The sequence below is a fragment of the Archocentrus centrarchus genome, chromosome 8, assembly GCF_007364275.1.
Source record: "Archocentrus centrarchus isolate MPI-CPG fArcCen1 chromosome 8, fArcCen1, whole genome shotgun sequence".
In the NCBI taxonomy this organism is placed as follows: domain Eukaryota; kingdom Metazoa; phylum Chordata; class Actinopteri; order Cichliformes; family Cichlidae; genus Archocentrus; species Archocentrus centrarchus.
Window position 1 is genome coordinate 14,518,454 of NC_044353.1, and position 23,432 is coordinate 14,541,885.

Sequence of the window (23,432 nt, forward strand, 5' to 3'; positions counted from 1 at the left end):
TCAGTGCAGGTGGGGGGAGACAGAAGGACTCTGACCAAAATAACATCACTGATGGACAAGGTCTCCCATCCCATGCATGAAACTGTTGCTGAGCTGGAGAGCTCCTTCAGTGACAGACTGCTGCATCCTAAATGCACAAAGGAGCGTTACCGCAGATCCTTCCTCCCAGCAGCTGTAAGACTTCATAACCATCACTGCTCCCAACAAAAACCACAATAGCCTACACAATGTAGGATAATATATAATAATAATAATAATAATATACTGTAAATAGTCCGGCACATCATGCACATTGTATATAGTGTTATTATTATTAGTAGTATTAAGGTTAATATTGTTTGTTGATTTTATATATATTCTTTTCTTAATAGTGTGAATTATTATATCTTTATTTATATTTATAATAACTGCGGCTGCTGTTACACCCAAATTTCCCCTCTGTGGGACAATAAAGGCTGTTTCTTCTTCTTCTTCTTCTCTTCTTATTAAGTATATTGATTTCATTGTCTGCTACATGCCCATCCTCACTCTGAAAGCATTTTCTGCTTTCTTTTTCTTGATCACACCTTTTAAAATGAAATGCCAGATATGGTAAGGTGATCAATACTTCCTCGCTCTGAGTTTCACACAGAATTTTCCTGATTTACTCCTAATTTTCCCATTTTTAGGCAGGATTAGAAGCACTCTGATGGAATTCTCTGAATGTTTGTGAACACAGTCCACAGAGGAGCAGAAAGTAAGAGCGGCATATGTTGTAGATGTAGTTAAAACAAACAAACAAACAAACAAAAAAAAAAAAACATCTAATCAGGTTATAATCAGGTTGAACATCCGTCACAGTTCAGTGAATGTGTTTATATCATTGAAGCAGCAAATTAAGTCCATACTTCCATTCTACCAGGGCAAAAACTAGGACCATCCATATAGCTTTAAGTGGATCCTTTCTTATTAGTTAGTTCATTGTCAAAGTCACACTATGTGGCTGTGAGGTCATCATTTTTGTTGACAGTGTGCTGTCTTTGTGCTTGCACGCTATATGCCCAAGCTCTGTCCACACCATGTCCCTCAATTCTGCAAGGTTTCCAGTCAGGGAAGGGAAAACGACCTGCCACCACTAAAGCATCATCAGGCAGCTCGGTCTGCAACTTCTCCTGCAACAATGAAAGCTAAAAACAGAAGAAAAAAAAATTACTGCAATACTTATCCGTAATAATGACCACAAAGTTCCTCTAATGCCTGCAAATGACCCACCACACCTAATTTAATCTAGTGCTGCATAAGCCTGAGTTATTTTTTTACTCTTTATATCTGTATTATAAACAATTTATAGCTCGCTTGTGTTTATAATATTACTCACCACACTAGGAGCCAAAAACACTGTGACATTCTTGCATTTTGTCAGGTCCACCTGTGATGAGATACAAGGCAGGATGTAAATGAGCAAACCGCTTTAACAGCACTTCTGTTTTAGGAAAGAACAGCAAGAGTGAAAGGGAAGGAGGATGAAAAAAAAAACTGGAAAAGGAAAATTTCATAAATCTATTTGGTTATTTCCCACCTGTATTTCCTAATGATTTTTTAAGCAATTCTGCAAATCTGAATGCAAGGGTCACTAATACCAGATACAAATGTGACAAACCTTCCAGAGGTCTTCCCGTCGGTACGACACCTTTCCATGATGCCCTGCTCTCCACGCATGAAATCGGGCCAGGCGAACAAGCCAGGGGTTGAGCTCATAACCAACAGCAGGACTGAAACCATACTGATGGGCCTCCAAGACCTTAAAGGACACATTAAAACCCCATTATTTATCTGCACAAGAAAAAAAGCAGCCAAAATATTTTGTTTATACTTACAATACGACCATCACCAGATCCTAAATCCACAAGGTCTCCCTTTCTACCCCTTAACAATGTCATTACATTTTGTACTTGGGCTCTGCTGGCAGGAATGTAGGGGACCTGGGAGAATTTTCAAAGTACTGATGAGAAAAGAAGTGACACAAGAGCACCACTTATTATTGAAAGTGTTACAAACGATGTAGACCATACCTGTAGCCTCAAGGGGACTTTTCGGAAGCCGGGCTGGAGAATTCCCACCCACATGCCATATACAGCAAGCCCAGTGCCAACGCCTATCTGAGCAACACCCCATCCTCCAAGGGGCCTGGACTTCAGATCAGCAAATGCCTCATCTTGTGTGTCATCATCCATTCCTGCATGAAATGTGAAAGTCAGCTTAAAGAATATATATATATTCTAATAAGCTTGTTTTTTCTCTTGTTTCTTTCTGCTTTATTAAACTCTTCTGTTTACAGCTCTCTTTGTTCTAAAATAAAGACAGTCAGTATTACAAACAGCTGGACCTATAGAAATATTTTAGATTTTTGTTGGCACCACTCCATTAGATGAGGATGCAGTGAATCAAATGATATCTGGATAGATACATTATTGATTGCACAAAGGAAACTACTGTGTTATTGTGGCAGGAAAAAGAATAAAAAATAATGCAGTCTACAATAGATAAACAGCATTATTAAAGTGCCACAGGTGCTGGACAAAGAAACAAATCTTAGTGGCACACTAGTGGAAACCACAGGAAACTATACTACTTTAGAGAATGTAAAAATAAGAAGTTTTGTATTTTCTCTCTCTCTTTTTTTGAGTTTCTGTTTTGAATTCAGTTTGGTTTCAGTTATTTTCTGGAGAGGATTTGCTTGTTTCAGTTTAGTTGTTGTTTGGAAGCATGTGTGGACACAAGATGTTGTACATGTATTACAACAAAAACACATCTTTTGAAGGTAGACATCCCAATATTCCACAAACAAATGTACCAAAACCTCATCAGCCAACTCACAAAAGACTAAAAGTTAGTTAATTTTTAAGTATTATTATAGTTTCAGGTAGTTTTAATAGTTTTTAGTTTAAGTGTAATGACGTTGGTGCAGGTGTCACACACTCCAGCACTGATTTACTCATTTGTTACTGTAAGATGATTACATATATTCTATTTTTACTCTATCTGTATAGACTCTTATAGTCGTTTTGTATAGCTACTTTATATTTTATTTAAGTGTTAGATTATGTTCAATACTGAAGGGCCTGAGTCTCAGAATTTCATTGGTAGTGATGTGCCATTGTTACCTCTATATGACAATAATAAATAAAACTAAAATATGTAACTACACATTCCTAAACCTTAAGTACAAAGGCTTGGTTGGACTGTTGCGCATAAAAGTCGTACATTTATTGGTTTATTTTACATACATGGCTCAAAAAAGCCGTCACACTGAAAAGATAAAATAAACTTGCTTCAGTTTATGCTGAATACACGCGAACAGCAGCGGTGCTTTTTCGTTGTTTGCAGCGGTTTTTGGATCACATCCACGCGGTTCTTTATTTCTATCCGGCTACGTGGTCTCGGCAAAAATCCTTTTTTGCCCCATGTCGCCTCCACACATTCAAAACTGAAAAATGGCAACAGTATTACAATAACGATCAATACCTTATTGACCTGTAGAAATGCGGGCGGTCAAATTAAACTGTAGGACCAGTCCGTCTGTGAAATACTCCGTACACTCAAGAGCTTACACTGGTTCCGGTGCAGCCACGCAGATATGATTTTGCTGTAGAAGTTAATGCAAATTGCTCATGACTGCAGAAGGCTCCAGCATGGTTACAAAACAGGACAGTGTTATTTTGGCCTCAAAGATACAATGTGTAAACGTAACTATATATATATATTTATATATTTATGTATATAGTGCTTATGTATATGTGTATAGTTTTTTGCTATTTTATTTTATTCTATTGAATTTTAGTTTTGAGTTTAGTTATTTGTTCTTACTCATCCTTTTCATTTTTTCTCTGTATTGAGCTGCTGTAATGCACAAATTCCCCCGTCGTGGGATTATTAAAGTTTTTTTTTTTATCTTATCTTAACTGCATCAAATAATTATGAAATAATAATAAACCACTATTAACTACTGAGCCCTGATACTTTAAAAAAAAAAAAAAAAGTTTTACGTCTTTTCTCTGAATTTACTTTCCTCTCTTTTGCTCGTCGTATAAACAGTACTTCAATCAGAAAAGTAAATTACTCCTCCACATGACTATTTTAATCGCAATATTTTATTTGAAATTGAACAGCTATACATTTAAAATGTTACCAATACTTTAACAAGATTTTAACACTCAAACACCATCAATACCCTTTTTTTATCATTGTTATCTCCTTATTTGACAAAAAATATATTTAAACTTTTCTATGTTTAGCATCAAAGCATTAAAAAAAAACAACAACAAAAAAAAAACATGTCCAAGATGCATCTGGACACTTTGGGAGGAATGATCCTGGTCAGTCACTGTCTCCATCGTCACTGATGATCCCCTGCAGGTTGGCCCATTCTGACATTCTCCTGCGCCCTTTGTGTGTACTGTTTTCCTGGTCACTCTCGGAGTCAGAGTTTAGAGTGCGCTGATATTCAGAGAATGGAGATTCATGCTGTGTCTGACTTGCTGAAGCTCCTCTGCGTGTAGGTCGACCTTAGAAGCATCCATGTTAGAATTACGCCACATGATAATTGACACTCAATATTGCAGATTTTTTGCAACAATTTCTCCATATAACCAAGTAATAAACCACAACTACAAGTCCTAGGAGTAAAATTATTTCAACACTCATATCATAAAAATATTTTTGCAGTTCTGTTTATCCACTCCATTAAATATATTTAGACTGCAATTAAAATCATGTTCAGATTAATGATATGCACAAGCAATGGAAATTTAATTTTTACTAATTATTAGGTAGAGCAAGTTGACTTGCATCTGTGCATTTTGTGTCAGTGCAACATTTTGAATCATGTGTGCTCTGAAGGAGTCATGGCATGAGGACAGAGCTGGTTACCTTGTGTGGTAATAATGTTGCCGACATCAAGAGCAGCCAGTTCTTGAGCTTGCTCTCTCTTCATTCGGACCTTTTTACATTTGTGAATAGTTGGCTGACCTGTGTGAAAACAGAATAAGATAGTTACTTTAACCCATCATTATCAGAGTTAATCAAATTATGTCATCCAAAAAAAAAAATAATAATTTTTTTTTAAATAAGTTTTTCCTACTGGGTTCAGTATGGAAATCATTTGATGGCTCTGCCTTTGAGAGAAACAACCTATATTTTGCTTTTTCCTGTGTAACCAGCTGATGTTCAAATAACAGATAAATAAATAAAAAAGAGAAATTTTGATATTGGGAGACTCTTTCTTTGCACTATTTACCAGCATCCAATCAAAGCCCACTTAAATGCAACTACATGTACTGTAAACAGAAACTAGACACCTGGCAGTAACAGGTGTGCTCAAAATGTTCTGGAACTAGAGTATATTAAAATAAAAGTGATAATTAAAAAACAAAAACATACTTGGTTTAAATTTAGCTAATTTCCTCTGTTAGTATCTCAAAGTCCTGGGAAGATAATTAGCCCTTATGGCTGAATTTAAAAATCAGATATAATTTTTTAATTTATTGGGCCGAATCCAAGAACTTTTTGAGCACACTTCGTATCAGTTTATAGAGAGATAGAGCTGAATTTAAGTTTTTGTTTTGGGGCTCATCTATCCAGCCAGAACAAGTAACTGTCTCTGTGGGTTCAGTTGCTGGCTTTAAGCATTGGTATGTGCAGTGACTGTGACACTCACCACTTTATTAGGTACAACTGCTTGTTAATACAAATGTCTTATCAGCCAATCAACTCAATGCATGTAGATATGGTTAACATGACCTGCTGAAGTTCAAACTGAACATCAGAATGAGGAAGAAAAGTAATTTAAGTGAATTTGAATGTGACATGCTTGTTGATGCCAGACAGGCTGGTCTAAGTATTTCAGAAACCACTGATCTACTGGGATTTTCCCACACAAACATCTCTACGGTTTACAGAGAGTGGTCTGAAAAAGAGAACATATCCAGCGAGCAGTAGCTCTCTGGGTGAAAATGCCTTGTTGATGTCAGCAGTCAGAGGAGAATGGCAAGACTGCTTAATGCAGATAGGAAGGCAACAGTAACTCAAAAAAAAAAAAAACACTTGTTACAACCAGGGTATGCAAAAGAGCATCTCTAATCATGAAACATGCCCACCCTTGAATCAGATGAGCTACAGCAGCAGAAGATGGGTGCCATTCCTGTCAGCTATGAACAGGAAACCAAGCCTACAAGTCACATAGGCTCACCACGATCGGACAACAGAAAATTGGAAAAATGTTGCCTGATCGGATAAGTCTTGATTTCTGCTACAACATTCAGATGGTAGAATCAAAATTTGGTGTAAACATGAAAGCATGGATCCATCTTGGTTTGTATCTACAATTCAGGCTTCTGGTGGTGTAATGGTGTGGGAGATATTTTCTTGGCACACTTTGGGCCCCTTAGGCTACGTTCATACTGCAGTCCAAAGTGACCCAAATCCAATTTTTTTTACCCTTATGCGACCTGCATCTGATCATTTCATGACAGTTTGAACAAATATGACCCAGGCCACTTGGATATGTTCTCCTAAATCCAATACGCATCTGATCTTTTCAAATGTGATCTGTGTCTGTACGGCCAGGTCGCATTCATCCAACCTGCACGTCACTGACACTCGACAAACATCACTATTCTGCGTCCTGATCCATGTTTACTTCCACAAACACTGAGCATGCTCGCTACGTGTGACGTTATTGCATCCTCTACTGTGCATGCGGGACACTTATAGGTTGTTTGCAGTTCACAGAGGAGATCACATACAAGTCGCATATATTTAGAAATGTGAATGACCACGCAGGAAAAAAAAAAAATAATTTATTTCACAGAAAATCGGAATTGAGCATTAAGGCCTGCAGTGTGAACGTAGCCTGAGTACCAACTCAGCACAGTTTAAACACCACAGCCTGTTTCCAGCAGGATAACACATGATGTCACAAAGCTCAACTCATCTTAAACTGGATTCTTGAACGTGAGTTCACTGTACTTAAATGGCCTCCACAGTTACCACTGGGAATTGTTTGAATAGAAGATTCTAACAAATCTGCAGCAACTGTGTGACACTATCATATCATTATGGACCAAAAATCTCGGAGGAATGTTTCCAGCAACTGAAGCCAACAGGACCATCATCTATCCATAAAAATTATGAACAGAACGAGTGACATAGGGCAGCCCTGGCGGAGTCCAAAACCCACTGGAAACAAGTCCGACTCATTGCTGGCGGACGAAGCTCTCGCAGCAGTTGTACCAGGACTGAATGACCCAGACAAACAAAGTAACAAATTCAGCCCTATGGGTGTACATACAGACCTACTGCTGCTTTGATGAAAGCTTATGAGCAAATGTGAAACCTGTATTTTAGAAATGTGCAAATAAAGCCAGAATGTATCATCTCTGAAATAAAGAGCCTACTGACCATCCACACCAAGATCTTCAAGCTCCTTCTTCAGAACAGTCACCTGGGAGCGAATGGAGGAGCAGCCTTGTAGGAGTTTCTTATAATTTCTCCTCACACCACAAAGGGCAATGTAACGTTTGAGCCTTGCTACAGATTTGTCATCAGACTGCAGGATGAAGCCAAGGACATAGAAGATGTGAAAAAAAAAAGTTTTTATAGTTCTTCCTTACAGCTTTCCAACATAGTTTTAAAAGGTCATCTGTCATTTAGTCTAGTTGCATTTATTTGACTGAAAGCAGCCAAATCAATGCAACTATATCTTTACTCAGTATAGTGTCAAGTTAAAGAACCAAATACATGCAGAAAAGAATATTTAAGCTAATTCTTCGTAAGATATAAGATTCCTAAACTCCTGTGGTGTGCGTGACCAGGTACTATACTGCATAAATATGTTTTATGAATGTGCAATATTTAAATGAATTTAAACTTTGTTTGAAGTCACTCAACCAAATAAGAAGCAGCACCATCTTAAATGTCACAGAAACTCCCAAAGCTCACCTTTGGTCTTTTGGAGCTTTCATCTTTTTTCACACTTTTCTTCTTAATCTTCTTTTGATCTTTTGTTTTATTGGTCTCATCATTTTTGTCATCTTCCAAAGAAGGTAGTGATGATGAGTCTGAGTCGGTGTCGTTGGTTTTCTTTTCCACTTTTTCTTCTGTAACACATCAGTAAGACACATGGTAAGTGGACTATTAATTATATATAAAAGTTTTCTACACGAAGTGCTTACACACTCTCACACTCCAACGGATGCATTGGGGGCAACCTGGGATTCGGTATCTTGCACTTAACCTGAGGATACCTCAGCATGCAGTCTATAGAAGCTGGGGATCCCACCACTGACCGTATTTACCTCCTAAGCCACAGCCGACCCACATATCAAGGCATATAAATTACTGTGACAATTAGAGTAATAAATAAATTTTGATTGTACGTCACCTTTTTCACTGTCAGAAGACTCGTCGCTCTTAACTTTGTCACTTGTTTCTGACTTGCTGTCTCCATCAGTGTCATTTTCTTTATCACTCTGCGGTGTTTTCCTTCCTTCACCTTTACTGCTGGTTCTTGTCTCTCCATTCTTTCTCACCACTTCCTCTGGACTATCACTGCAGTTACTTTCATTCTCTTTTCTTTCTGACTCACTAAGTTCCTCATTAGAAGACATGTCACTGTCAATTTGCCGATTTCCATGTCTCTGTCCTGATGTTTTCGCCTCTTGCTCTTCTTTGGCTTGAGATTTGGCATGTTCTTCATCGTCACCACTCTCCTCACTTTCTGTTTTGTGGTTCTCTTCATCCTCAGATTCTGTCATTATTAACACACAAAAGGACAACATTTTACCATTTAAAAAGAAGTGACAAACCTTATGACAGACAGGATTCTACAGACAATACATTGATAAGGGTGGTTTAATTTAATTTAAGGGTGGCCAAAAATGACAGGAAAATGCACTTTTAGATAGGGTGTTAAGAAAAGAACTGTGGTACTGCATGAGGAAGTCAGGAGGGGCAGAGAAGTATGTGAGGGTGCTACAGGACATGTATGAGGACAGTGAGAGAGACATTATGCACTAGAAGTGTAAAAGAATTCGAGTTGGGAGTGGTATTAGATCAGAGATTGGCTCTGAGCCCCTTGTTTTTTGGAGTGAAGATGGACGGGCTCACGGATGAGGTCAGGCAGGATTATGATGTTCACAGATGACATGGTGAACTGTAGTAAGAGCAGGGAGCAGGTGGGAGAGAGTCTGGTGAGGTGGAGGTACAAACAGGAGAGAAGAGGAATGAAAGTCAGTAGAAGCAAGACAGAATACATGTGTGTGAATGAGAGGGAGACAGGTGTGACAGTGAAGCTGCAAGGAATAGAAATAGTTAAAGTAAATGTAGCCTTCAGGCCTATGTACCCATTTACAAAATGATCATTTCTGTTTTCAAGGAACATCATTTGTGCCATAATTTTGGAATGAATTGTGGCTGTAGGGCACCCGTCCAAGAGAGCAGTAATGAGAAAGCACTGATAGACTTGACTAAATGTTTTAAAGGGCTAGCGTGCTTTTTGTGGACCAAACTGCATCAGATTTATTAAATGATGTGTACATGTACAAGTCCAGAGATTTACATTTCCTAGTGTGGCTTTTATTTCAGATGAATTTGACACTGACGGCCTACCTGATGATGAGCTTGAATGATTATTTCGTGATTTCTTTGCTTTGGATTCATCATCACTCTCACTTATGACCTCCTCGTTTCCCTTTTCTCTCTTCCTTTTCCTCTGGGGCTTCTTGGTCTCTGAGTCACTTCCGTTTTTCTCTTCATCCTATGAGTAAATTCAACAATGATAATAACTACAGAACTAAAATGACCAACCACAAAAATAAATATTTTAAAAAGAACAACTTATGTATTATATATACACTAACACTGATCCACCACATTAAAATCCCTTTGCCAAATATTAAGAAGTTTTATACTTTTTTGACCCATGAGAGCATGAACACGGGACCTCTATTACACAGAGTTATTCTACTGTGGCTTGCTCCAGCGCATATGGACGCTTGATTGGATTGGGATATGGGGAGTTTGAGGACAGGCAATAGCTGGGGATTGTTCAACTGGAGAAGAGCTCTGCAGCTGGGGAGGGCTGCTGCCATATGGAGGACTACTTGGTCTGCAGTAATCTTTATGTGGGTAATGAATGTAAAAGTAACAGCCATATAAGGACCAAAAGGTTTCTCAGCAAAAGGTTGTACTGTAATAAGGAGATCAGTTTTATCCATTTTAACTGTCAGTGAATGCTTTAATGGTGCAGCTGATCAATTCAATTCAATTCAATTTTATTTATATAGCGCCAAATCACAACAAACTGTCGCCTCAAGGTGCTTTGTATTGTGGGTAAAGACCCTACAATAATACAGAGAAAACCCAACAGTCAAAACGACCCCCTATGAGCAGCACTTGGCGACAGTGGAAAGGAAAAACTCCCTTTTAACAGGAAGAAACCTCCAGCAGAACCAGGCTCAGGGAGGGGCAGTCATCTGCCACGACCGGTTGGGCTGAGGGGAGAGAAAGACATGCTGTGGAAGAGAGCCAGAGACTAATATCAATTAATGATTAAATGCAGAGTGGAGTATAAACAAAGTAAATAAGGTGAATGAGAAACAGTGCATTATGTGAACCCCCCAGCAGACTAGGCCTATAGCAGCATAACTAAGGGATGGTTCAGGGTCACCTGATCCAGCCCTAACTATAAGCTTTATCATAAAGGAAAGTTTTAAGCCTAATCTTAAAAATAGAGAGGGTGTCTGTCTCCCGAATCCAAGCTGGAAGCTGGTTCCACAGAAGAGGCGCCTGAAAGCTGAAGGCTCTGCCTCCCATTCTACTCTTAAGTATCCTAGGAACCACAAGTAAGCCAGCAGTCTTGAGAGCGAAGTGCTCTATTGGGGTGATATGGTACTATGAGGGCTTTGAGATAAGATGGTGCCTGATTATTCAAGACCTTGTATGTGAGGAGAAGAATTTTAAATTCTATTCTAGATTTAACAGGGAGCCAATGAAGAGAAGCCAATATGGGAGAAATCTGCTCTCTCTTTCTAGTCCCTGTCAGTACTCTAGCTGCAGCATTTTGGATCAGCTGAAGGCTTTTCAGGGAGCTTTTAGGACAGCCTGATAATGAATTACAATAGTCCACCCTAGAAGTAATAAATGCATGAATTAGCTTTTCAGCATCACTCTGAGAAAGGATGTTTCTAATTTTAGAAATATTGCGCAAATGCAAAAAAGCGGTCCTACATATTTGTTTAATATGTGCATTGAAGGACATATCCTGGTCAAAAATGACTCCAAGATTTCTCACAGTGTTACTGGAGGCCAAAGTAATGCCATCCAGAGTAAGTATCTGGTTAGACACCATGTTTCTAAGATTTGTGGGGCTGAGAACAAGAACTTCAGTTTGATCTGAATTTAGAAGCAGGAAATTAGAGGTCATCCAGGCCTTAATGTCTTTAAGACATTCCTGCAGTTTAACTAATTGATGTGTGTCATCTGGCTTCATTGATAGGTAAAGCTGAGTATCATCTGCATAACAATGAAAATTGATGCAGTGCTTTCTAATAATACTGTCTAAGGGAAGCATGTATAATGTAAATAAAATTGGTCCTAGCACAGAACCCTGTGGAACTCCATAATTAACCTTAGTGTGTGAAGAAGACTCCCCATTTACATGAACAAATTGGAGTCTATGAGATAAATATGATTCAAACCACTGCAGTGCAGTACCTTTAATACCTATAGCAAGCTCTAATCTCTGTAATAAAATGTTATGGTCAACAGTATCAAAAGCTGCACTGAGGTCCAACAGGACAAGAACAGAGATGAGTCCACTGTCAGAGGCTCTAAGAAGATCATTTGTAACATTCACTAATGCTGTTTCTGTACTGTGATGAATTCTGAAACCTGACTGAAACTCTTCAAATAAACCGTTCCTCTGCAGATGATCAGTTAGCTGTTTTACAACTACTCTTTCAAGAATCTTTGAGAGTAAAGGAAGGTTGGAGATTGGCCTATAATTAGCTAAGACAGCTGGGTCAAGTGATGGCTTTTTAAGCAGAGGTTTAATTACAGCCACCTTGAAGGTCTGTGGTACATAGCCAACTAATAAAGACTGATTGATCATTTTTAAGATTGAAGCATCAATAATTGGAAAGGTTTCTTTGAACAGTCTAGTAGGAATGGGATCTAACAAACATGTTGCTGGTTTGGAGGAAGTAACTATTGAAGTTAACTCAGAAAGATCAACTGGAGCAAAAGAGTCTAAACAAATACCAGCAGTGCTGAAAGCAGCCGAACATGAAGAATAATCTTTGAGATGGTTATGAATAATTTTTTCTCGAATGTCTAAAATTTTATTTGTAAAGAAATCCATGAAGTCACTACTAGTTAACGTGAAAGGAATACTCGGCTCTACAGAGCTCTGACTCTTTGTCAGCCTGGCTACAGTGCTGAAAAGAAACCTGGGGTTGTTCTTATTTTCTTCAATTAATGATGAATAGTAAGATGTCCTAGCTTTACGGAGGGCTTTTTTATAGAGCAACAAACTCTTTTTCCAGGCTAAATGAGCATCTTCTAATTTAGTGAGACGCCATTCCCTCTCCAGCTTTCGGGTTATCTGCTTTAAGCTGTGCGTTTGTGAATTATACCACGGAGTCAGGCACTTCTGATTTGAAGCTTTCCTTTTCAGAGAAGCCATGGTATCCAAAGTTATACGCAGTGAGGATGTAAAACTATTGACGAGATAATCGACCTCACTGGGAGCAGAGTTTAGGTAGCTGCTCTGCACTGTGTTGGCACATGGCACTGAAGAGCATAACAATGAAGGAATTAGATCCTTAAACTTAGTTACAGCACTTTCAGAAAGACTTCTACTGTAATAAAACTTATTCCCCACTGCTGTGTAATCCATTAAAGTAAATGTAAATGTTACTAAGAAATGATCAGACAGGAGGGGGCTTTCAGGGAATACTGTTAAGTCTTCAGTTTCTATGCCATATGTTAGGACAAGATCCAGAGTATGATTAAAGTGGTGGGTGGGCTCCTTTACATTTTGACAGAAGCCAATTGAATCTAACAATAGATTAAATGCAGTGTTGAGGCTGTCATTCTCAGCATCTACATGGATGTTAAAATCACCCACTATAATTATTTTATCTGAACTGAGCACTAAATCAGATAAAAAGTCTGAGAAATCAGACAGAAACTCTGAGTAGGGACCAGGTGGACGATAAATAATAACAAATAAAACAGGTTTTTGATTTTCCCAATTAGGATGGACAAGACTAAGAGTCAGGCTTTCAAAAGAATGAAAACTTATATATCATTATTTGGGGGGGGGGGGGGGGGGGGGGGGGTAGTTACCTGCATCTTCATCAATTCCTCTTGAACCACCTGTTTCATATAACTTTTTACTTCTGGACTTAATGAGTCACATTTTTTGTGTGCCTGGTATCGCTTTTTTAAAATTCCCAAGGTCAGTGTGCTGAAACAAAACAGCAGAAACATTACATCAGTGAGTGACAGGGAGGATGCCATTTACAGGAACCACCACCTGTTTGCATTTCTTAGTGGTTTGAACACACTGAGAAATACATCTAAAAATTGTAAGATCCAGCAGCACTGTCCTAACTGATACCTCAGAGAAAAGGAATAAAATCCCAAATAAAGACTGGGAAATGGACAAATTTCACAGTCAACAATTTTTTACTACAGTTTTTAATGGATGAACTCAGAAAATCATTTCTTTTTGTACTTAAAGAAGCCACTGTTGGTAAACAAAATATATATTTTTGTTTTTAAACAACCTCAAATCTAAGTGAAACCATGACAAGCTAGCATGAGAAAAATAATAAGCAGAGATCTGAATAGGGCGTTATATAACACTTAAACTACGTTACATTGGAGTAGCCTTGGTAGTAAATGGCAAGTTAAATGTTGAGTGTTACTTTTAAAATGGGCAACATGCTGCTGGTCTGACTATTCAGAAGGCTCAGGTAATGTAACTGAAAGTCACAATAAAAAAAGTTACACACGCACGCGGCGACACAGGCCGGTGTTGTTTGTTCTTCGCACACACGTCGTGAATCCTTCAACCGTACCTGAGGTCTGCCTCATCACGGAGCTCACCGCACACAAACCTGCGAATACCCGCCGCCTCTTTCTCCGACACCATCCTTTCGCGCTCCGGCGGATTCTTTTTGGCGGTTGCTCAGGAACCACCGCGCGTAATGGGAAGTGACGTCAGACACGCACCACGCCCCTTTGGTGTAGCTGAACAGTTTAGGAACCACAACAACTTTGCTACACTTGATTAATGAGCACAAAAAATAGCGCCATCTTATGTGATGAAGGCAGGCAAACAAAACCTGCACAGCTTTAAAGACACTCAGTGAATCCGAGATACTGTGCAAATAATACTCTGACATTATGAAACGCAAATGGCACCAATTTTGTTGACTAATGTCTTTCAGTTTTCATTCAGTTTGATTTTTTTTCCTTAGTTATCTCTCTTTGTGTGGATCTGTTTGCACTTCTTTGTTTATGATATTGAAGAATTAGAAAGATAACAGTAAATACTAGTAAAGGGGCTTTCTTACAGTTAAACCTGTTAAAACTCAAACTTTCTTTAATAATGCACTTTAATCCAACACCAGGTATATGCCAAGCACTTTACATTAGAGGCCACGAGCTTTTTAATATACAGTATTTTTTCTTTGCCTTTTTATGTGTGTTTTCATTACAATAATGACCAGTTACATGGTACTAGTAGTCTTTTAAATAATCAGGAAACCTCAGATGATATCAAGAATGTATTACAGTGCAGATGCAACATTTTTTGATACATCTGCATTGTAACATACTTTTGTGTAATGTGTATGTGACTCTGGTTTTGTTCCACATACTATGGTACAGGAACGTGGCTCCATAGTTTGCACTTGCACCTGATGAGCCAAAGATCCAGTTTAATTTTGGGAGAAGAAACAAATCTCTTTGGGGTCATGTCTGCTAAATTGAACATCCAGAACTACCCACCATGGTGACCCATTTGTGAAAAAGCAAGCAGCTGAAAGTAGCTTCTTCTACTACGGTACAGTCACATTGGTTGAACAAATAATGAAAGAATATTAAGTAATTGGGTACCTTCTTGTTTGCACTGGTGATGGACAGGTTGACAGATGAGGTCAAGCAGGAGTGATGGCTATCATGTTTGCAGTTGACACTGCGATGAGTAGGGAGCAGATGGAAGAGAGTTTGGAGAGGTGGAGGTATGCACTGCAGAGAAGGGGAATGAAAGCCAGCAGAAACAAGGTAGACGGGATTAGAAATGAGTATATCAGACAGACAGTTCTGGTTGAGCAGTTTGCAGTTGTTAGAGAGGCAAGGCTGAGATGGTTTGGACATGTGCAGAGGAGGGATAGTGAATATAATGGAAAATTATTTTGTCTATTATATCCACTATCCCCCCCCTGCCACACAGGAAGAAAGATGAAGCTCACAGCAGACCAAGTGAAGTAGGACATGAAGAGAGTTTGTCTGACAGAGGAGGATGCAACCTCTAAAGTGAGCAGCTGAACGATGATTAAATAATAGCTAGAAGGGCAGCATCTGCCACTGCTCAACACAGAGAAAGAGATCGTGGATTCTTTGTTTGCCTAAGTTCTACTTCCTCACTAAGTTTCATTAATTTCAGTGTTAGTTTTTGTGTAATATTGCTGACAAACTGAAAGAAAGCACATCACATATGAGTAATAAGCACCACTTGTTTTGTAAAACCACCATATCCTTTAGTATATTACTTCAGAGGTGTAATAAAGCAAAGGAGAAAAAAATAGACCAAGCTTGATTTCAGTCATTTATTCAGAACATTTCCATGACAACTATTGGACGGAAATTACATTAGTGCATATTTCAAGGAACTTCAGGGTTATTTTATAAAGGATCCAAGATACATATTGCTCTCATTCAATTTTTTCCAGTATTCAGAGTGATTAGGGTTACACAAGTCACTAGTGAACATTAGAAAGAAAATCCTCTCCCTGAGAGAACTAAAAATACATCCCAGTGCACACTGCCTTTATCGTCACTATATGGCCAAAAAAAGAAATTTCTGTAGTTTGGTTTAAGACAGAAGAAGTGAAAATCTATGGCTCAGAATAAAATGTGACAAAAAAAAATGGTTTCCGTTCCTCTTGAAACATTAAACTGAAATGCAATTTTATAATTTATTCATTTACAGAAGTAAATTTGAACATGGAGCGCAGAGAGTGCAACGTACCATTTCAGAAATTAAAACTCGCTCGAGTACGAGTCAACACAAAGATTCAATACAAAAGTTAAATACCAAACAATAAATTAGGTTCATAAATTAATAAAAACATCTTGAAGCAATAGCTGTAATAATTTAAACAAAGAAAACTGAGCTGCTCAACATTCACAGACAACCTCCCTAAAAATGGCCACTGTGTTTTATACCAGTGTTGAAATATCAAGGCTCAACTTCACCATCCTCTGTCCATCAATGTTTGGCAGCATCTCACTTCAGAAGAGAAGGGAAATAAAGTTTCACAGCCTGCATAAATTGACACCGTGTTTCCTAAATGTCATACACAGAGGAGGCCGCATGTGCATGTCATTAAAACCCACATGAACGTTAGGTTGTCTCCTCTAAGATAAAGATGGGGTGGACGCTGGGTTTTGAGGTCCATTCAGTAGCCTGCAGGAGGTTCTTTAACCTCAGAAACGTAATGTTTATGCCAGTATCAGTACCAAATAATTTGACATATTTTCTATCTAAAGACTGTACACATCTTGTTTTCATGTAAACAAAAGCATTTTTCTTTCGAAACACTTAAAACTAATTTATAAAAATCAGTCATCAACCAACACTTCTGAAAAGTTTAAAGACAACTAATGAAATAATTACATACCAAACTATTGCTGTCAAAGTCATGTCTTTCATTCCCTTAGCATTAAAAAACAAACAAACAAACAAACAAACATATTAAGTCACTTTCCCATGCCTTGTTTTCACATTATTAGTCCTTATACACAGTTTGCTGACCATGGCCTCTTTCATCATGCATTATGTGTCTCCTTACGTGGATCCGTCGTACTCGTCTATCCCCTCCCACGGCACCCTCTTCCTCTGACTGACCGGTTCCCAGTGATGAACCGGAGCCTCTTGAATCTAAAAGGTGTAAGCCTCCTGGTCCAGATCCTCTGCTGTTCTCATAGATGAGGATATTGAGGGTTTCTTCGAATATCCGTGCCTCAGGAAACTCAACCTAAAAAAACAACAACAACAAAAAAAAACAGATGTTTGGTAGGAGTGAGTAAATATTTATTTGCTTTGGAAAACGACCCGAACATTCACTCATCAAAAAAATTAAATGAACAGCATCCAGTCAATGAAACTTCCGGGATATTGATCTGCTCAGTTAAGTAGCAAAGGGGGTTGTTAATTAGTTTCAGCTGCTTGGTGTTAATCAAATTATCAACAGAGGTATTAGAGAGACCCCCCCCCCCCAGAATAGGAATGCTTTTACAGGTGGAGGCCACTGACACTTTTTCCCTCCTCATCTTTTCTGACTGGTTTTTCACTAATTCTGCCTTTAGCCCTCTTTAGGTTGATAATTTTTATTTCCAAAGGATGTGGAATCCTTTAATTCCTCAAACATTATCCGGTCCATATCAGTATTGATATCCAGCATGATTTTTTCCCCCCATTGAAATCTGATGTGTTTCCAAAGTGTTCCTTTAATTTATTAGAGATGTGTGCGTTTATCCCTGACTTGTAAGACAACCACCATCTAGTATATTCCAAAACTCTGGCACAGTACTAAGTTTAAAATTCATATTGGCATATCACTTCAGTGTTGCTGTCAACACTTTTTAACACATGCTTCCTGCCTTTTAATGTAGAAAGCTTAAAAAAAAAAAAACAAAAAAAAAAAACTGGCTCTAGTGGAAGGATTTTGTTACCTTTAGAGTTTATATACTAAAGTTTACTAAAAGGCTGCCATCACTGCCAGAAAGCAAATAGGTGCATTTCCCAGAATATTAAACAACAAATGCTTCAATATTTATCTAATGAGACTTACTTTTGTTTGCTTCTTCTCTGTAGCATAGACAATGGAAGTGCAGCATACTTCGGCAATCTTGCGGCCTTCACCATAAAAAGACCAGCAGCAGATCTCATCCCCCAGCACGTCTTTGACAAACAGGACGCGGCCATTAAATCGCAGCACCAGTTTGTCAAATAGTTCAATGTTCTTCAGCAGGTTATCATCAGAGTTGCTGGTCACAGAAGTGCATAAAAAAGAAGGGTAAGTATCTATAAACTTTGTGGATTAATCAGCACTTAACAAATCCAAAGATTGTACCTGGTGTAAGAGTATTTGTTGTTTCCTCTGTTGTTCTGCAACTTTACTACCGGCTGTAACAACAAGAAAGAGGAATAAATGTAGGCACACTTACATATAAGCTAAAACATTTTAAAATGGGATATAAAACACTTAAAGGATGTGTCCAGTGACTGGAGCAGATTCTAGTCTTTAACAGTCAGAGAGAAGCACAAATCTAACACCTGGGACAATCCACTAGAAAAGACACCTAACAGGTCAGTAAAGACTGGACATTGCTGGAGAACAACACAAAAAAAAAACAAAAAACAAACAAAAATTTAATGCAAATACCTAGTGCCATACTGAGTTTCCCCACAATGGGTTCTTGCAAATGTTTTACAGTAAAAACAGTCTTATAAAAAGTTTTCTGTGCATGGAAATGCTACACTGCTTTTAATTTGAAATACACACAGGAAATGTTGAGTTCCTGCTGAGAGTGTGATGCTGTAACTTAGAGAAATGGGAACCCACACTCTAAACCAGAGGTCTCAAACTCCAGGCCTCGAGGGCTGGTGTCCTGCAGGTTTTAGCTGTGTCCCTGATCCAACACACCTGAATCAAATGGCTGAATTACCTCCTCGGTATGCAGTCAAGTTCTCCAGAGTCCTGCTAATGACTTCTATATTTGACTCAGGTGTGTTGAAGCAGAGACACATCTAAAACCTGCAGGACAGGGGCTCTCGAGGCCTGCAGTTTGAGACCCCTGCTCTAAACAGAATTTAAGAAATACAGAACTTTCTGTGACATAAGACTGCTTCTGCTCCAAAGATAGCAGGGCTTTATTTGGCTACTTTTTAAGGAAGTGTCTACCGCAGCCTGGAGCAATCACAACTTTTATTCATGTTTACAATACCAATATGATATTTGTGCCACTTGGAAAACACCTCTTAATCCTTGAAATCAGGTATTTTAAGTCCCATTGCCACAGGTGTATAAAGTCAAGCACCCAGCCATAATCTAGCTTTACAAACATTTGTGAAAGAATGGGTTCTAAAGAGCTCACTGAATTTGAGTGTGGAACTGCAATATGATGCCACAGCTGCAACAAACTAGTTTCCCCTCCTAAAAATTTCAGGATCAACTGTAAGTGGTATTATTGCAAAGTGGAAGTGTTTAGAAACCACAGGAACTCAGCCGTGAAGTAGCAAACCATGTAATGTTACAGAGAGGGGTTGCCGACTGCTGAGGAATTAAACTGCAGAGCTCCAAACCTCCTCATGGCATTAACATCAGCACAAAAACTGTGGGCTGGGAGCTTCATGGCACAGGCTTCCAGGGTGTGCAGCTCCTGTTGGTGTAATGTGTAGGTGGCCAAGTACTTTTGTCCATATAGTTTATGACCTCTAAGCTGACATGTGTTACCAGCTTAGGGGGTCATCCTGGTGGTGTAGATTAAATTAAATTTACCTTTCTACATGTAGAGATCATTCTCTGTTCTTCTTTGGCTGAGGTGATCATGGGTATGCGACACACACTTTCAAACACGTCCTTTTGTTTCTGAAGGTGAAGAAAACACGTCAGAATTCATACACATTTTATTATAATAAACCCATCAACGAAATCATATTATCCGTTTACCTGCATGGCACTGAGGCAGTGCTGGACGAGTCCCTGGACTTGATAATACTGGGCCTCTTTTAGAACCTCATCTAATTCTCTGTGGTCCTCTGGAAGTGGTACCGAGCCATCTCGCAGGAAGTTCAGAACCAGCTCAAAATGCCGACCACATCTATCCAAAACGACCCAACCTAGACCAGCAGGAACATTAATTTCAGTCATTTGAATTCTTCTGCTGTCATTAAGGTTACTGAGGTAGGAAAAGAGGTCCCCCTAATGTGTTAGCGTAACAGTTAAGAAAAAGGATACAACAGATTTCAATATTTGCCTCCTTTCAGAGTGAACATTGTTTTGGCTGGAGAGTGGTATAATTATTTAAGAATACAGGACTCCAGATTATGTCATACACACACACACAAAAAAAGTCCTGCAAAAATTTTTCATAATGCAGTGCTGGGTTTATATTATGTGACATCTAGAGCTAGTTAAGACATGCAGTTTCATTACAACCAAAATTTGGTGCAGTTCTAAACTGTCCCCTATGCCCCTTTATTTTATTGTTACTACTACTATTAGAATTTTCTTCAACTGCTGTACCAAAACATTTCCCAAACATGGGCTGAATGAAGTGTTTATTGTCTTTCTCTCATCTTAACTGATTTGCTGTTCAAAATCAACTAGCCTTAAGTGGAAGTGGGCTAGTGGACTCCCACACCGAGTCTTCACTGACGGCTTAATGTTTGCGCTCTGTAAAGGTGCAGAATCTGATTTGTGCTCTATATTTCGAACTAGAACATTAATGTTCTATCATTCTGTTCAGTGCAATACACAGCAATCTAGAGTTATTACTTCCTGAAATAAGTCATGTTATGTTACATGTTACTAACATCATGTTAAAATTCCTGATCTCAGCATCACAGTCTTAGTGCTCACTAAAGAGATACATGCACCCACCTTCTGAGTCTATGGTAACATCAGTTTCTCCATTGCATATGCTTCGCAGCAGGCTGTCTTCCTTGCTTAACGTCTGGATGGTCGTATAATGCAATGAGCCACCCACATTTAACTTGACGTACTTGCTCCCCAGCAGACCATGGTTCCTGTGGTCATCTGTGGGGAGGCAGGCAGGCTGGGAAACAGCAGACTGGGCAGAGTCGGCAGCATGACTGCCGACTGAAGCCTCAGCAGACATGGGGCTGAAGAGTCACTTCCTGACTGAAATAAACAAGATTACATTGGTGTATTTATAGTGCAGGTTGGAAAAGAGAAAGTGGTGATTTTTTCATGCCACTGTGGAAGATGATGCTAATTTAACTATTTCTTAACTGACAGATGTAAACACAGAAATATAATAGCTGTTAGCACTTTAGGAATCTAACACTGAATCTGAGGTACTTTCTGCTTGCTTTGCCCTTTCTGCTGTAACGGTAACTGATGACATGATTATTTATATCGACAGAAATCACAGATAAAGACTAATTAAAAATTCAAGAAGTCAGACAAAATGCATTGGGGATTTCCAATTTCCAGCCGTTTAAGTAGTGGTCTTTGCAGATAATTTAGGATCAATTAAACCTAAATAAGAACCTTAAGGTACTCAATAATACACGTTCTACAACCACACCCAATTTGTGTTCTATACTTTTTTTCCTTTTAATGGGTTTTAACCTCTATCAGGATAAAACATTAGGATCAAATTTCTATTTTATTTACAAACTGGAAACTGTTTCAGACTAGCCTTTTATGTGAAGCCGTGTTGGAAGAGTTAGCTCTCAGATCCCTGACACATCTCAGTAAGCAGTATTACCGGCAGGAATGGATTAGGCAACATAAACACCTTCGGTCACATGAGGCACCTCAAATGATAGCCCTGACTGACAGCTGCACACATATCGGACTATTAATCTCAAATCACACGGAGCGAGCTCATGATAAATTGTACTTACCACACTGAACATCCAAGGGTGTTAACGGGGTGAACCTAGCTAAGCTAACAAAGCTAAATGTGTGGCATTAATTAGCCAGCAGTTGATAATCAGTTAGCCAGCTTCTATGAAGAGTCCAGATGAATTTACAGCGCAGCTAAAGAGGCTAACAACAGCTAGGCTACTCGGCCACGCTTTAAGCCACGAAGGCTCATTTGCTCCGCGCCGCTTCTTCGTGGACGAAAAATCATAAAATATCTATCAAAACCACGAACTCAACATTCACTACAGTTCCATCGTTCAGTACAAAACTACAGCTAATATAAGCTAAGTAGGTCAGTCGGAAGTGAAACTAGACCATCTTCTTCCGCTGCTTTCTTCTTCTACTTTTAACCAACCTTTCAATGGAATTACTGCCACCTGTTGGAGTAAGTGGTTAGTGCCTACAGTAACATGCTGTAACAGGCTGCCACAGATATTCTTCAGTTTTTTTTTAACTCATTTGCGAATGATTTGTAACTCCATGCCCCTAAATGTAAAGGCAACAGAAGTTCTCTGACATTATACAGAAATCTTTTTTTTTTGGCAGGTGATTGTCCCTGATATAGCCGTGTATACACTGCCATCCATTGGTCACAATGAAGAACTTAAAAAATATTTTTTTGATGCTTGCGCCTCACTGCATTAGAACACTACAAACTGTTTTTATCCAGTTTACAAGTCAATAAGTATACCAATACTTTAGTATTGGTATACTTATACTAAAGTATTGGTATACTTGTAGACCCATTTTCTCAGCACAAATCATGATTATGATTATGGTATTTGTAGCACAAGCATTATGGTTTTCTAGCATGAGTCACAGAGGCCAAAAAGAAGCACAATGTGTGGTCACTGCTTGACAGGTTGAGCTGACTCAGAGATGCAGGTCCTCCTCCAATGTGAAATAAATCCAAATATGTGATTTTAGATTTCAAAGACCTTAACGATGCATTCTTTTTTCTCAAGATAGGCCACATCAGCTGCATAGTACGCACAAACGTGCTACAAACTGAGTTACCATGAATTACAATGACACACATACAATACCTATACAATTATACTGCATATAATTAATGTAAACAACTTCAGTGCTAAAATAATCATATTAATGCTTTTGTGTATTATGTATACTTATTGATAGCAGTGCTTTTTAGTCAAATGCTGGAAATGGAAGTTTTTATGACCAATTTTAAAGGACCAATACATAAATTAATTGTCACTACTTAATGACAATTTCTGTATTAAAATATGCTTAATGAAATTGTTGAAAGATGAAACAGCGGAAAGCTTTTTAATTGTGTATTTCCTGTTTCCCTTCTCAGTTAAGAACTGAAAAGAAATGTGAAATGTACAGTAAGCTGTTATTTCCCATTGTTCTTTCCACTTGTTAAGCTGTATTTGTTATTGACATAATTAACAGAGTTCAAGATTTGAGTATGCGCACATGTGGTGTGATCGTGGGGAAATAACTGCACGTTTC

At 38.6% G+C, this 23,432-nt stretch overlaps 3 protein-coding genes across 5 annotated transcripts; all 3 read right to left on the reverse strand.

Moving 5' to 3' along the window:
- Positions 1 to 400: 400 nt before the first annotated feature.
- On the reverse strand, positions 401 to 3,565 carry antkmt (adenine nucleotide translocase lysine methyltransferase). Of its 2 annotated transcripts, none has more exons than XM_030736104.1 (6): positions 3,505 to 3,565; positions 2,052 to 2,215; positions 1,857 to 1,961; positions 1,640 to 1,780; positions 1,358 to 1,408; positions 401 to 1,166 (listed from the first exon to the last, which is right to left on the reverse strand). In XM_030736104.1, the coding sequence occupies exons 2-6, from the start codon at positions 2,211 to 2,213 to the stop codon at positions 975 to 977; spliced, it is 651 nt and encodes a 216-aa protein (XP_030591964.1). In that variant the 5' UTR covers positions 2,214 to 2,215; positions 3,505 to 3,565; the 3' UTR covers positions 401 to 974. The 2 variants fall into 2 exon arrangements, with proteins under 2 accessions (XP_030591964.1, XP_030591965.1); XM_030736105.1 differs by lacking the exon at positions 3,505 to 3,565 and adding an exon at positions 3,312 to 3,493.
- A 569-nt stretch (positions 3,566 to 4,134) lies between these two features.
- Positions 4,135 to 14,224, reverse strand: hirip3 (HIRA interacting protein 3). 2 transcript variants are annotated; one of them, XM_030736111.1, is made up of 8 exons: positions 14,124 to 14,224; positions 13,387 to 13,507; positions 9,646 to 9,793; positions 8,420 to 8,785; positions 7,978 to 8,135; positions 7,438 to 7,585; positions 4,909 to 5,007; positions 4,135 to 4,544 (listed from the first exon to the last, which is right to left on the reverse strand). In XM_030736111.1, the coding sequence occupies exons 1-8, from the start codon at positions 14,195 to 14,197 to the stop codon at positions 4,357 to 4,359; spliced, it is 1,302 nt and encodes a 433-aa protein (XP_030591971.1). In that variant the 5' UTR covers positions 14,198 to 14,224; the 3' UTR covers positions 4,135 to 4,356. The 2 variants fall into 2 exon arrangements, with proteins under 2 accessions (XP_030591971.1, XP_030591970.1); XM_030736110.1 differs by having other exon boundaries at positions 4,136 to 4,544; positions 14,062 to 14,199.
- A 1,640-nt stretch (positions 14,225 to 15,864) lies between these two features.
- On the reverse strand, positions 15,865 to 22,309 carry kctd13 (potassium channel tetramerization domain containing 13). The gene is made up of 7 exons (XM_030736410.1): positions 21,932 to 22,309; positions 20,940 to 21,200; positions 20,007 to 20,176; positions 19,836 to 19,925; positions 18,408 to 18,460; positions 18,126 to 18,321; positions 15,865 to 17,309 (listed from the first exon to the last, which is right to left on the reverse strand). Exons 2-7 carry the CDS (start codon positions 21,175 to 21,177, stop codon positions 17,061 to 17,063), a joined length of 996 nt encoding a protein of 331 aa, XP_030592270.1. The 5' UTR covers positions 21,178 to 21,200; positions 21,932 to 22,309; the 3' UTR covers positions 15,865 to 17,060.
- Positions 22,310 to 23,432: the final 1,123 nt, after the last annotated feature.

Coding starts and splice junctions, on each gene's coding strand:
- antkmt (XM_030736104.1), bottom strand. CDS start 2,213: ATGGATGATGACACACAAGATGAGGCATTTGCTGATCTGAAGTCCAGG. Junction 1,781..1,856: donor GATCTGGTGATGGTCGTATT/GTAAGTATAAAC, acceptor GTGTCCTTTAAG/GTCTTGGAGGCCCATCAGTA. Junction 1,409..1,639: donor GACGGGAAGACCTCTGGAAG/GTTTGTCACATT, acceptor ATCTCATCACAG/GTGGACCTGACAAAATGCAA.
- hirip3 (XM_030736111.1), bottom strand. CDS start 14,197: ATGGTGTCGGAGAAAGAGGCGGCGGGTATTCGCAGGTTTGTGTGCGGT. Junction 9,794..13,386: donor AGGAATTGATGAAGATGCAG/GTAACTACCCCC, acceptor ATTTACTCATAG/GATGAAGAGAAAAACGGAAG. Junction 8,136..8,419: donor GTCTTCTGACAGTGAAAAAG/GTGACGTACAAT, acceptor GATGTGTTACAG/AAGAAAAAGTGGAAAAGAAA.
- kctd13 (XM_030736410.1), bottom strand. CDS start 21,177: ATGTCTGCTGAGGCTTCAGTCGGCAGTCATGCTGCCGACTCTGCCCAG. Junction 19,926..20,006: donor ACTGCCTCAGTGCCATGCAG/GTAAACGGATAA, acceptor CTTCACCTTCAG/AAACAAAAGGACGTGTTTGA. Junction 18,461..19,835: donor TGATCTCTACATGTAGAAAG/GTAAATTTAATT, acceptor TTGTTGTTACAG/CCGGTAGTAAAGTTGCAGAA.